General features: G+C 42.4%; 1 protein-coding gene across 1 annotated transcript; it reads right to left on the bottom strand.

The window, feature by feature from the left end:
* Positions 1-930: 930 nt before the first annotated feature.
* LOC121624863 (serine/threonine-protein kinase BRSK1-like) lies at positions 931-12,626 on the bottom strand. The gene is made up of 19 exons (XM_041962812.1): positions 12,542-12,626; positions 12,346-12,440; positions 12,011-12,096; positions 11,408-11,548; positions 10,833-10,949; positions 10,537-10,570; positions 10,007-10,075; positions 9,732-9,878; positions 9,065-9,096; positions 8,743-8,907; positions 7,514-7,611; positions 6,539-6,692; positions 5,873-5,933; positions 3,610-4,168; positions 3,325-3,373; positions 3,104-3,227; positions 2,573-2,783; positions 1,985-2,074; positions 931-1,283 (listed from the first exon to the last, which is right to left on the bottom strand). Exons 1-19 carry the CDS (start codon positions 12,624-12,626, stop codon positions 1,084-1,086), a joined length of 2,517 nt encoding a protein of 838 aa, XP_041818746.1. The 3' UTR covers positions 931-1,083.
* Between the last annotated feature and the right edge of the window lie 2,075 nt (positions 12,627-14,701).

Here is a 14,701-nt window from a genome sequence, read left to right as displayed (position 1 = left end):
AAACAGCTGTGATGAGGTTCATGGAACTATTCACGCATAGTTTTTTTTTTTCATATAGTAATGTTCATATTTCTGTTCAAATCAAAAATACTTTTCTTCAGAGCAACAAAGGTCCAATGCGAAAATCTTAGACGCACTGTTTCACATTGTCTCTGAGTTAAAAGGAAATACAAAAGAATCAGAACGTTTAACTTTTAAAAGAACGCCTGCTAAAAAAGCAACTGGTCAGCTTCCCTTCTCCAACACTGTAGAGTGTTTTCAGTTACTGCTTTACTGCTATCACTGTGCTACTGACATCCTCAAAAGAAATATGTAAACAGAAATTAAAACTAAATAAAAAAATATTTTTTTTTCACATTCACTTACTTAGCTTACTTTGTTGGTTTTCTTTACCTCAGGAGAAGACACTGCTGGAATTCCAGGATGTAGTTTCTCCTGAGAAAATCAGGACCTTTTGTTCAGCTCATCACCACTCACTGAAGTGGTAGTAGGCTGCTAACTCTTAGGGTTCATCTGCTGAGATACATCTATATTTCTTTCAGTATGGACTGGTAATTGCATGTTGCTTGATAATGATATGAGCGCACTGGTTAATTTTAAAAGTAATCTTGAGAACCATCACAAGACTGTTGTTTCTTTTTGGTGTCAGATACTGTATTACAATGATATGGTAGACTAGCCTATCTGATCACGTCAGCATCCTTTAGCAGGCTGGTTTGCTAACTGGCATGCACATTAGCACTTCAAAATTCCTAGTTTGATCTGTGAAGCTGTATCTATGATGGATACCAAACTGCTCATTCACATATTTTTTTTTCATTAAAGGGTGATTCCTTAACACTTCTTTCTCATTTAAATGTAGGAATCCGGGTGATCCAAACAATCAAAAGAATGTCGAGTCGGGAAAAAAAAAAGCATGACGGGCAAAAAGGCTCAATCCTTGCTATGGTCCAACACCTTCAACTTAGTCAAGGAAGATTAGGAGTAGCTCATGGCTTGCAGGGACACTTGGAGATGAAGTTATACTGTCTTCTTCTTTCCGGTGTAGTTCAAGCATCCTGCTACTTGGTCACGCTTTCTATCCTATGGTTGGGATTGGGTTCCATTGGAGGACAGCAGTCGGGTTCTCTCTTTTGCCGAGCCTCTGCGCTGCAGAACTCCTCCGCTGCCTCCTATGCCTCCGCCATCTGCCCGGTCGCCCCACTCGCACCTGTCGCCCCCACCCTCGGAGCGCCTCGAGTTTTGGCGGGTGGGGGTCCCGTGGGGCCGGCCATTCTTCTCATCTGGGAAGGGATCAGAAGAGGAAGACAGGAAAGTCACTCTCAATGTATACATGCTACAGTGTCTGTGGGTCAGGGCTACAAATGAATGACATGCAGGTGTGGTTAAAAATGTGGGCCTGAAAATTAGGTCCATCCTTTTTCTTTCTGTTCACCAGTCAGTTGTTCAACTGACAGTCAGAGGTTCTTCTCCCTCAGCTGTGGCAACTGGAGGTGATGGGAGTCTATGACCTTTCAAGAGAATTCTTAGCAAAACAAAAAATGAAGTATTAACAACCATGTCTCAAGCCTGCATTAAAGGATCCATTGATGCCGATCCCACACAAACCACTACTTGAAAGAAATTTAAGGCAGCTTGAATGAAAAATGAAACATGCATATATTCAGTAAGCTCAACACTCCTTGGGTTGCAGGCAGAGTGGTTTTGGACAGACATTGCTGTAAACAGCACCATCCTCTTCTGTAAATATTGAACATTTCCAGCACAAAGAAAGAAGTATGAGTCATGTGATTTGGAGCCTAAAATTAAAATTAAAGGTACTTCAAAAGAAAAAAGTGTTAATTTCCAAATATGCAGAAGAAACACACATACAACACTCATTGTTAAATGAGCCCCCTGAACGTACCTAGATGAATAGAGTCAAAGGCGATAAATGTTACTTTTCTACTCTGGTGTGTGCTCAAGTGTGTAAAAGCAGTCTCACCAGATAGGGCTTGCACCATGGGTTGATCATGGGAGCTGAGAAGCTGAGCTTGAATCGTTTCCACCACTCGTCTGAACCTGCGACTCGGACCTGCAGATGCGACAAGGCACACACATGTGGGCTGGGTATCATTCATAACAATAATAACATTCATGGCCAATGTGATCCTTAACTTCCAGCACCAAAACTACAGCTATACTACACTCTTTTCAGGCCACATTTTGTTGCGTTTGAATATGTTTTTCAAGAAAACGTTTTTTTTTTTTGGCAAATGGGCCAAACTTCTCAGATGCATCAGTGCCCAATGTCTACACAAAATACAACCTAAAGTATTAAGTAAAGTATTATGAAAGCAATATAATGTTGTTGAATAAAAAAGAGTAAGCCTGACCAAGGTTATTCACTTTGTGGCAGAGAGTTAGATAAGAAGATTGATACCACTCTCATATCAGTCTGTTAACTATAAGGCTACAGTCAGTAGCCAGTTAGCTTAGCTTAGCTTGGCGCAAAGACTAGAAACAGGGTATGTTTAACATAATAATAATATCGATCCTCTTGTTGAAGGGGTTTAATGTCCGCTCCACTTGCCTGATATGAGGGTGAACGTCACGCTGTAGATTCCTGTCTCCCTCCTGCCTTCCCTCTCGGTCCTCTCCCTGTCCCGCTCCCTCTCGCCCTCGGAGAAGGCAATGTCCACCTGGAACTTGACGGGCTTCTGGAAGACGGAGGGGCCGCCGGAGGATTTGTACTCGGCCCGGAAGCTGGTCTGGGAGAGGACGCTGTGACTGAGCGACGGGATCTGCGTGGTGGGGAGACAGAGAAGAAGCAGAGAGACCGACAGACTTACGAGGCGGGAGAGGTTCGGGGGGCCAACGTGAGTATAGGGAGACAAAGGGTGAGGGTGAGGAGAAGAGAGAAAGAGTGAGCCATTGGTGAAAGCAAAGTGATCCATCAACGTGCCATGAGTGAGCGAGACTGAAATAAAGAGAAAACTGAAATAGTGACAGAAATGAAGTGTGTACAGTATGAGAGTGCGTGTGAAGTCCTCACAGCGTTGCCAGTGAGAGCCATGCTTTGTACAAACAGAGGCGTGAAACACAGACCACGTCAGATACTCACAGACAGGAAGGCGTGGACAATGTCGGCTTTGACAGAACTCAGGGGTTTGTCTCTGATCACCACAAAGATCTGCTCCTCTTTCTCCAAACCGATGAAATTCCCAAACCACGACTTCTTGGCCAGCCTGGTCGCCAGACGAAAAAAATTAAATAATATGAGCAAATACAGGGAGCCATAGAAAACATCGGAAAGCAGAGCTTCTCTCAAGGAATGTGACTTACTCAGGGCTGGATTCTGGTGTTAGACTGGACATGTCTTCTGATGTGGGAACTGAAAGAGATGAATCACTTTTAAAACTTTAATTTGTGTCCAATATTAGATCTTTAGCTGGAACCCAGAGGACAAAAATATAGTGGCGGTATAATCCATTGCCATTACAGAGCTCTGGAAAATTAATTTTTTACCAGTGTTACAACACAGGGAACCTTTTGACAGTGATGGCCTACTTCAGTCTAGTTGTTCCATACCTGTGCAGATGCTGGCACATCTGTAAAAACACGGCTCACCTTGCAGTTTGCGGCGATGGAAGCGGGGTGATCCCAGCAGGTTGTTCTTGAAAGAATTGAGGCGAGTCCTCCAGTGGGCAGAGCTGCTGGCCGCCATGCCGCTTCCCCCTCCTGGGCTGGAAGGCGGGGTCAGCGACAGCGAGCCCACCCCTCCCCCTCCCTCCGCCCGCGAGGAGGACGAGGACGAGGAAGAGGAGGGCGGGGTGGAGGAGGGGTGGTGAGGGTGGTGGACAGGGGTGCCCAGGGGTGTGGGCAACGGAGAGCCTTGGGGAGTGACCTGCGGCACAGAGTGGGCAGAGTTTGGGTAGAAGCTCTTAGTCACTGACTTTAGGACAGAGGACGAGGGGAAGAAGAAACGGGGGATGGGTGACAGGAGCGGAGAGGGGGAGGGTGAGCGGGAGGATGGGTTGTGCAGAGGCAGGGATTTGATGGGCTGCAGATGGGGTCGGTCGGCAGGTCCCTTGGTGGGCAGGGTCTGGGTCTTTGGGTTGGGGGGAGCTTTGGGCTTGTCATGAGCCCGTGCTGAGCGAGGAGTAGTGGTGCTTCCCTGTTTGGGCTCCTTTGTGAGGGGGGTAGCGGTGGCAGAGGTGACGTCTGATTGGCTGAAAGTGAAGACGGGGCTCTGATAGGACTGGGGAGTGGGTTTGTGGGGTGGGAGAGATGGATAACAAGAAAGAGAGGGGATGGAACATGGAGAAAGGATGGAAATGAATATCATGCTTCATGATAAGAAAGAGTGCATCTTGTGAGTTGTGAGAAGTGTTAAAAGCAATAATACCAGTGCTGAATATAAAAGCATTTCTTTTGTATCTTGTGTGAGTGAGGGTTTAATGACAGTTGTGGCGGTGACCGAGTTAAGAATGCAGTGACAAAGGACAGTGGCAGTGAAGGTGTAACTGTGCAGTAACTGCTTAATTAATGTACCATCTAGGGACTGTTTTAATACAGTTTGGAACATTGAACATGAAAGCAGACTATCCCATAAACCAAAACAACCCTAATTTAAAGGTTCTATGTCCGTTTTCTTAAAAATTGTGCATGCAGTCAGTTCATGCATGGTGAGGAAGAGAAGTGACATGAAGATAGAAGAAAAATGCCACACAAATCTGTTGGGTGAGAGATTTAATCAGAGGAGCCGGTGTTGTGGTGGTGTGTAAAAATTGGTATTTTTGGAGGTTAACCACAACTGTGAACCACAATATGTTGATATGGGAATTTTGTGCAAGAAACTCATAAACACTAAATAATAGCCCACTGCAAGCTTGATGTCAGCAGTTCCTTAAAATCCCAAATAACAGTTTGTTTACAGGGTTGCTCACCTCAGGACAAGACTATAAGGCCTACATAAAAATGAGCACAGTGTACACTAAGAGCCACAATGGAAAAGCTAACCAACGTTAACTCTGCTGGCTAGAAAACATTGCAGTACACAAACTGATGATTAAGGCTTTAAATTTTTAAATCTGTCTTAAAACAAATGCCCACGTAAACACTAGCCATGTTTCTATCTGACTGTCAAGTGAATTTGAAATTAAACATTTGAAGAAAGAAAAAAAGAATTAGCTTTGCTTCCATCACTTGGTATGAAGCAAATAAACTAGGCTACACAAAGCGTAGTTTGGCCAAACGTTGGCAGCATATGCTATGTTATGCATGGCTGTAATAAACAGAGTAGAAGTAGTAGATGTTACGGACTGGAAATAAAATTAGTTGCTGGCCAACTGCCAATAAATTTCAAAGAAGAAGAAAAAACAAAACCAGTTAGCTTTGGTCATCTATGAGGAAAAACAATGGAGAGGTCTTCAGGAATTCTCCACTGACAGCTTTTTCTTCTTCTTCACATCAGTCATGTGAGTTAAACGTTTACTACGTCAGAAATTATTCATTACAGGTGTCTCTATTTCCTATTAAGCAATTGAACTATTTTTCACCTCAAGCAACCATATAAACTTTTTTGAGTTCTTTTTAAATGGTGCTGTTTCCATCAACCATTTCAAATACAATACTTAAAATGCGCATAAAATATGCAGATTGAAACACAGCAAATGATTTAGTTTCTGTTTATTGTAATAATTCCTCATGTTCATACTGAGATGAGTCCTCCCTCCTTTTCCTGTACACATACTATGTTACGGGGAAGTAACATGCTAAAAATTTATGTTTGAAACTTAGCATTTTGTAATGCATGCTTGTAGTGCCGGTAATCAAAGCAGCGACAGTTATGTGTGAACAGTGTGTTAAAAGTTGGCCAGCAGGCCCTTACCCTGGGACTGCTGAGAGGGCTGGAGGACAGACCAGTTGATGCTCCACTGACTGAGCGAGACCTGATGGGGATCAGAGGTCAAAAGATTGTTAAAAAGTGAGTGTAACCAACACCACATATTTATAGTGTGTACTGTGTATGTGTAAGCATAATACAACACCAGTTCCAAAAAAGCTGCGATGCTGTATAATGCTTTCATTTGCAAATTAACTGTGATTACTGACGCCAGCTTTACAAAGTGTTCCTGGGCCCATGCAGTAACATCCTTCATACAATCATGTGTTCACAAAGTGGTGAACTTCGCTCCATCCTAGCTTGTGAACGACTGAGCCTTTCCAGGATGCTCCTTTTACAACCAATCATGACACTATCACCTGTTACCAATCAACCTGTATACCTGTGGAATGTTCCAAACAGGTGTTTTTGGACCATTCCACAACTTTCCCAGTTTGTTGTTGCTCTTGTCCCAACTTGTTTGAAATGTGTTGCAGGCATCATATCCAGAATAAGCAGATATTTACAAAAAAAAGAAGCTGATGTTGTGAAATATTAAATATATTGTCTTTATACTGTTTTCAATTGATGATATTGATAAAATAATTAAAGGATTAGCAAATTATTATTATTTTTTATGTTTTACAGTGTCCCATGTGTTGTATACTGTACCTCTGGCTGTGCGCAGCTGTGTCCAGGGCCCTGCGAGGTGGAGTAGGAGACCCCTGTTCAGTAACACTCAGCACCTCCAGGCTTTTCCTCTCCGGGCGGCAGCGGCCGTGACGTGTCAACATAGGAGAGTCAACACGCTTTCGAGGAGGGTCTGCTGAAGATCACCACCATAAAGTTACCACAGGAAGTTTAAAGCTTATGTTTAAGATGCAACATTACAGACATGACATAACATTACATGATACGCTGTGTAACTGCCATCAGGAAATAAGACAACTCTCAAAAAGATGGTCTGTTTTCCTTGCAGTGGCATTGTTAAAATATTTCTCAAAATTTTAATGTCTTTAAAAACAGTCTTCTATTAAACCCACTTGCTTCCTATTAGTAAGAAAACTTGCTGCATCTTCACCATCCGGCTCCCTGCTGTCAGTCACTCTGTCACCATGCATTTATTTTCTCTTTTGCATTTCTGAAAAGTCTGATGATGATGAAAGTGATTTTTCTCTCACTCACACCATCTGTGACTGTGACAAACTTAGCCTCATTTGCACTGGCAGAATAGCTGCCCTCTCCCAGTTTTGTCCCAAAGAGAAATCTTGCAGATGTTCTGCAAAGGCTAGTTTGAACATCGTAAAAGACGATCATGACTTGTTAATTGGTCAAATGTTACACATTCCATCATTTTAAAAAGCTAGAGAGGATTTTTGACAACAAAGCCAAACCCCACATAAAGGCACACACGCTTGTCTGTCATACTGCTTTATGTTTTACTACTGATTCTCAGATGTACTCATCCAAAGATTAATACCATTTATATCATAATCTCAAATAATTCCCAATCCATTGGTGGAGGTAATGAGTACCTGAGCATGGCACCAGACTCACAGACTGTCCTTTAACTGCTTCTCAGAAACTGAGAATGAGTCAAGCAGCTCCCTCCCTTGAGTGGATCCCTCCTGCCCCCTAATGACTGACCTACGTCATTGCGCGGAGGCAAATCCTCGTCCTCATAGCTGGGGTAGCGCTCTTTCCTGTCCAGCAGTAGGTAGTAGATCATCTTCTCCTGGTTTTCCCTGAGACAAACAGAGGGAAACAATAAGATCCATTGAATCAAATGTTCAAATTTGGATGGAATGGCCTAGAAAGGAACAACATGTGATAAAAAACCTCAAGACTTCAACAGGGCTCCCTCTAAGAGAGTCAAAGGCTGATGATACAGCGCATCCATTTATGGACACACACACACGAAGATTTATCCATTTTATATAACTGATGATGTGCTTGTCCATTGTTCTCTACTAAAACATTAACATTCTCATACTATGTTCCATACAACTGCATGTTCAGGAGCTGGATCCTCCAAAGGCTGCGGTCTTTAAATTAGTACATAAAGAAACACCAACAAAATAGACTTTTTTGAGAACAAGCCTGTGTATCATTTGAGGGCCTCAGTATCACTTTGTTGTGGTAAACCTGATTTATTTATTTTTTTTAAGCTGACAAGGAGCATTGGCCTGCACCATTACTTTGATATTCGTGAGGCTAGATTATGTTTTCTGGGCAAGACATGAAAGCCCAAATTCACAGGCCTTATCCTTTGGAGGATCTAGTCCCTGAATTTGGATACAGCATCAGTCTTTCCAGCATCCCTCATGCTTTAACCCTGTGGCAAGTCAGTCAACCTGACTCAGAAGAGGAGTTTCATGTGGCATGATGGAGAGGAAACCATATCCCCGTCTCTGCTTTCAAACAGCACTCAAAATATCTTCCCACAATACACAGGGGTCAGTAGAAATCAGATGCTGAAACTCATTAAGTACATGACTGGGTAACCAGAATAAAAGTAACTGCTGAACACAATCTAATACAACAGTCTGGTCATAAATACTACTTTTTGTAACTGATTTTTAATTATTGAGATGTTAAATGTTTTTAATATGTTTGTTGCCATTTTTGCTTGATTTCAGCTTTATGTTGTTGTCCAATGTACCGTATTGTTGCTATGTCTTGTTTACATGACCCTCCCTGTATATAAATGAAGCAGACAAAATATTATGAACACCAATAGCTGTCCATTTTAAGTAAGAGAGTAATGTGTTTATTGCATGGCTACTGCATTGCAAGTACTTCTGTTTTCCTGGTCATTCAGTGCACAATTGGGCATTGAGACACACAGTCATGTTTAGGGTTATAAAAACACTTACTCTTCACATTGCAAATCACGCGTGAGCTTGACTCGATCTCGGAAACAACCCAGCGAGTGCATGCTGTCCAACACATCTGGGTCCAGCTCAGTCAGGGACAAGATTCGCCTCACACACACTCGCCTGGGAGGAGGCTGCTCAGGACACGGCTCATTACGACCGCCCCTGGGAGCCACAGACACACACACACACACACACACACACACACAATGAAACACACGAGTGACACAGATAAAATGTATTTGATTACATGTGATGTAACATCACTGTAAAGGAGTGGTTCATTCAACAGTTCAGTATGTAAAAATGAACGTATACTCACAGATACCAGGCATGTTTCTGGATGGCCTCTAGCTGTAAGGGGTGACAGGGCAGATGGAGCCATTAGTTTCTACAGTCTGTTTAGAGCCAGATGGCCACAGAGCTGTGCTGTGTAAACAGTTCACACCAGATACTTTTTTACATGCACAAAAGACACCTTATCCACTCTGAATGTTGTATATTAAAACCACAATTTCAACTTTGCAATGTTTCTTGTTTTTGAGAACATAAAATCACCTCATCCTCTGTGTGAAATGTTATCGAACCAGTTAGAAATTTACTGCTGGTTCTGACTGTACTTTAATACAAAAAAAATAACATAAAATCTTGGCGTAAATGCACCTAAAACACACTGATGATGCAAGCACCCAATGTAAATCCAACTGTGTTTCTAGTCCATGTCAGCGATGATAATTAAAATGCTCGAGTGCAGATGCAGCTACAAAGAGCAAAAGCAAAGCCAGGGAGGCAAATCTAAAAGTGGACAAAAGGAGAGAAGGAGAGGTCACCCCCATTCAATGTGGACAATTTAACACAGGTGTAAATCTGACTAAATTACCCCTGGAGTCAGGGATAATTTAGTCTGCATATGAGACTTATGAATTCCAGGTGTTTGGGTGCCTTTCAAGCGGCCTGTGTATGAGCCTGGTGTGAGCACAGTCTCGTACCGTGAGCCTCTTTTCAGGGTTGACCTCAATCATGCCCTTGAGCAGGGACTGGCAGTCCGGGGGGATGAAGTGGGGCATGTGGAACACCCCGCTCTTCACCTTCTCCAGGAGCTGGCGTAAATTGTCATGGTCAAAAGGCAGGGCGCCCTGCAGGATAAAACGAGAGAAGAAGAAAGGAAGGAGAAAGAGACGTCATAAAATATACTTGACAAAATGGGGTGAGGGGGAATCTGCAAAGGTACCAAACTGTATTGTTAAAACAGGAGTAGACTCACCACCAGCAGAGCAAAAAGGATGACCCCACAGCTCCACACGTCTGCTCTCCGCCCATCATATTTCTCCCCCTGCCAAAGACAGAATCCCCATGAATTCCCCACTGATGACTTGAAAACACAATGGAGCCACATTAATTGATTAAATAATTTTAGCTCATTTAGGGCCCATGCAAGCCTATATAATGTCATTCAAAAGAAATCTGTATCAAATGAAACACTTTAATCCATTATGATACAGCAATCTCAGCCCAACACACAGTGAAACCATGTCTTCATAGACAGAACTGGATAATCTTCCTGCATGAGTGCCATCAAGAATCACTTAAAAACAACCTTCTTCTTAAAAACGACCCAGGTGACAGACTCTATATTCCATTAAGAGTTTTTAAATAATTTTTATGACTTTGAAACAATTAGCATGTAGCTTTGTAACTATACTACTAAATGAATAATTTATCAACATCATTCGCTAATTTGTATTACAGGTGCCAACATTTGAGAAAGATGCTGTGTAAGAGCGGAACACTTACCCGTATAACTTCAGGGCATGCATAATGTGGTGATCTAAAATACAAGAGAAATGAATTACAAGTTCTGTATGAATGGCAGCAATGCTAAAATCAGTGCATGTACTGTGTCTATAGACACATAACTGTTGATGTAACATCTTTCGCTTCTGTGACAACTTCTGTACTCTTTGTTGTGAACAATGTTACATTATATAATATGTATAGGTTTACTTTGCAAGCTCCTGAAATACAAAATATGACCTTTTTCTATGCGAGCACACATTATTTATGAAGACGCTCACAGAGCAGATACTCACCCACAGCTGGTCTCTAACAGACTGTCTCCCACCTGTAGGGAGGCCATGCCAAAGTCAGCGATACGGATGTTGTTCTTTTCATCCAGGAGCAGGTTCTCGGGCTTCAGGTCTCTGTGACTGCGCAAACACATACAGATACTATTAGCCTTCTAGTGAAGATTATGGCATTTCATCTTAACTCTGACTGCTAGGGCTCGAAACGGGGACATAAATATTATAATATGTCATAATATATATTTATTGCTTGATAAACAAAAAAGGTAATAAGTTTAAAAGAAATTAGGGAATGATAAGTGCCTGCAAATATTAAGTCAGTATTAAATCAGAATGACATATTTAAGACACATTTTTGCTGTTACTGACTAAGGCAGCAGGAACTTCTGACTTAATTTGCCATGACACATCAAATTGCCATTGAATCTTTATTGTTTAAAGAGAGGGCTATGAATTAATATCAGTACAGCCAATGGTTTCTTTTTTGCAGGCCTCCAAAGAGCTTAATAAGTTCGCAAACCATCACCCGACACATGCCCCACATCTCGATTTAAGAAGGCCTGCTCTATGCAAAAACCAACCAGATGGAGTGACTGTGGCAGAAATCCAAAGCAGAGATGATCTGCCTGAAGAACTTTCTGGCCTCTTTCGGAGTCAACCGGCCCTTCTTCACCAGGTAGTCAAACAACTCTCCTCCCGACACATGCTCCAACACCAGGTACCTGCCGGCATACGGGGATGACAGCGTGATTTAAAACATTCTTCTATGCGAGACAGGAGGAGGAACAAAAAGAATAAACAACAAAAACAATAAATCAAACCTCAGAAAATTGATGCTAGATACCATCAACATATGATGTTGGATTCTAGGAGCACAATACTGAGGATTTTTTGTTGTTATCCCTTTCAGCCAAGCTGCCTCTCTATTCCAAAAACTGCTTTTTAAGAGCATTAAAGCATTTTGGGGAGTATTCTTCCTCAAGATAGATCAAAAACTTTGCAGAATTGTTGCAGGAGATGAAGGAAAAGTGAGAATTAGAGCGACAAGAGCAGATTAATATAGTTCTTAGAGTAATATTTATACCCATCCCACTCCAATATTCAGCATTCAGCAACAACAACAAAAGCACGCAGGCTGTGCCGAACCCAATAGTGAGGCTCTTCTGAATGCGGGGGGAACTCACAGGTATTTGTTATTCTCGTAAACATCATGCAGCTTCAACACATGCGGATGCTCAATCAGTTTCAGAATGGCAATCTCCCTCTCAACCTGGTTAGAGAGACGAGACGGACAGAAAGACAAAGGGACAGGAAGAGATGAAGATACCGAAGCAGAGCACACAAGCCGGTCGGTGTCATATCTGAAGCAACAGAGCGAAGGTTAATTCATTAACTAATGCAGAAGTTAAATATAGAAGATATGGAGCAGTTTGTGTACAGCAGAACGCACCTGGCTATGTACAAAATTAGCATCATTATCGTTACTGTGAGCAACAACTGTGGCAGTGTCACACTGTACCTTCATCAGGACTGACTCAGACAGCTTCTCTCTGTTGACTATTTTGATCGCTACCTTCTGACCCGTAATACAATGGACCCCAAGCTTGACCAGTCCTGGAAGACAAGAATGAAAAGAGGCAAAAGAGGGGCATGAGTTTTAAATGTCACATTTGAAGAGTATGATCATTTTACACACAACAGTTTAGTGTACTCACCCGTCTGTCCCTTCCCCAGTGTTTTTTCCAGTCGGTAGGGCCCAACATATTGAGCTGACTGACCGAGAGACAGTTCCTTACTCATACTGCTCTGACTGGAGGCTAATACACTACTACTACTACTACTTCTACTACTACTACAACTGCACTGTGGTTATTGCAATTACTGTGGTATTATACAGGTTGTACAGAATTTACCGTAGGATACAAGATGGTGTTCAATTCAGAAGATGGACTACCTGTTAGTTTCAGCGATAGCACTGAGTTACTGGGTGAACATGTAAAAAATGAACAAGTCAAACTGGTGCCGATTTACAACATCCGGGTGATAAATGAACATTCTTCACCTAAACCTGGTTAATAAACAGATAAATATTTCTGTCCTGGAGCACGGCAAACATGTATAACGTTGATATTTAACAGAACAGCTAGCTCGGTTAAAGCAGAGAAACTGAGATGACAATAAGTTACAAGGCTGTTTTTATGCGTTAAATACTGACCACTACCCTATAGATAAACATGAAAAGGTAGGCAAACTAATCAGTTTGACTTCTGTACATTAGCTTATTTGTATAACTTGCACCGTGTTACATGTATGACTTTAACTATATATGACGGTTAATAAGAAAATTAGCGCAGGGCAACGTTAACGTTATATAGCCTTAAAACAACCGAGTTTTTTTCACGTCTGCTCCACAGATTTATGACATTTACCGGTTGGGTCGACCAGCAAAACGTTAAAGTCGTCAAGTAGATGTTAGCACTGGAAATGAAACCAATTTACATCTCTCTACCAGGCCTGTTTCACAGGTGCAACAACATGCTATTTTAGCCTCGCCGCCGCTCTCCCACACAGCAGCGAGGCTAGCTTTAGCTTCAACGCCTTGACCAACGGCCGTCTCTCTCGCGCCGCCTGTCAAAAAAACCGACACCTCCTGAAGTTTCCAGGCATCGCCAAACGGTAAGATGGATCAGACGGCCGCCGCATTCTCACAATATTTCCTCGCAAAACAACCATCTTTAGCGTAGTCCTCCCCCTCCCTGACTCTCCCCGTCTCTCCCTCTCTACATCACTGCAAGTAGCGGATCACAGCATCTTCTCCTCTCTCCTTTGGCGTGTCCTCCTCCCTCACCGGCGGTTACACAGGTAAAAAAAAAAAACACAGAGATATCCGCAGATCAACCCGCACTATTATCGACTGCCTTATCCCCCTCCTCACTTCTGGTAGCAGTTCACGCAGTGTAAAGGCCCCCCGTTTTACACTCCCTTCGGTTTTCTTGCCGTAAATCGATATTTTCTCTCTCCTCTTCCTTCCTTCGCCTCACTCGCATCAGCATCCGGGTCCCACTCTCTCTCCATCCTCTCCCCTCTCGCTTCTCCTCCCCCGCCTCCTCCTCCTGATCGTCTTCCTCAAAATACGCTTATCTCTGCATTCACCTCAGCACCGCCGGTCACACTGTGGGCCCCCTGAGCTGCTGCGGACACCTGCCTCACCGTCATTGTTAAAGACGGTAAACATCGCCGGAGGCAGCGGATGGGTCGCTGCTTGTGAGGGGACTCTGGGGCGCTGTGGCCCGGCTCTGGCCCGGCTCTGGTCCGGCCCGGCCTTTCAGAATCCCTGGTGTCCCACAGGTGCTACTTTGTTTACATTTTGACTCGATATGAGGTGTAAAATCTGAAGAGTGACATAACGTAGAAGAAGTAAAGGGATATTTTACTTATAAATGAAATAGTAATACCTTACTGTAAAAAAATAAATTATTGTGGCTTAAAATAACTAGTACATTTACTTTAATATTTAACTTAAGTACAATTTTAGAGTATTCGTACTTAACGTTTCCATTTTATGCTATTTCATATTTCGTCTCCACTACACTAATACATTTATTTGCCCACTATACTTTATAATAATAAATAATATTCTACATACAAAGCCACATTATAGAAAGTGATGTAACTACCCAACAGTATGTAATACTATTAAAATAAGCTCCACCTCGACCAGCTGTAACATTAAAACATTGCATAATGCATTAATAATAATTAAAAAATGATACAATGTGTGATAAATATAACACTATGAATGGGACCATTGTGCATGATGAGTAGTTTTATTTTTGATACTTTAAGTACAATTTACTGACAGCCCATATGTATTT

Source organism: Chelmon rostratus, chromosome 21 (genome assembly GCF_017976325.1).
Source record: "Chelmon rostratus isolate fCheRos1 chromosome 21, fCheRos1.pri, whole genome shotgun sequence".
Classification (NCBI taxonomy): domain Eukaryota; kingdom Metazoa; phylum Chordata; class Actinopteri; order Chaetodontiformes; family Chaetodontidae; genus Chelmon; species Chelmon rostratus.
The sequence above is the reverse complement of the archived record's forward strand: the minus strand, read 5'-3'. Positions and strand labels throughout refer to the sequence as shown.

Coding starts and splice junctions, on each gene's coding strand:
- LOC121624863 (XM_041962812.1), bottom strand. CDS start 12,626: ATGAGTAAGGAACTGTCTCTCGGTCAGTCAGCTCAATATGTTGGGCCC. Junction 10,076..10,536: donor CATGCCCTGAAGTTATACGG/GTAAGTGTTCCG, acceptor TGTCTTTGGCAG/GGGGAGAAATATGATGGGCG. Junction 3,374..3,609: donor CCATCGCCGCAAACTGCAAG/GTGAGCCGTGTT, acceptor CATCTCTTTCAG/TTCCCACATCAGAAGACATG.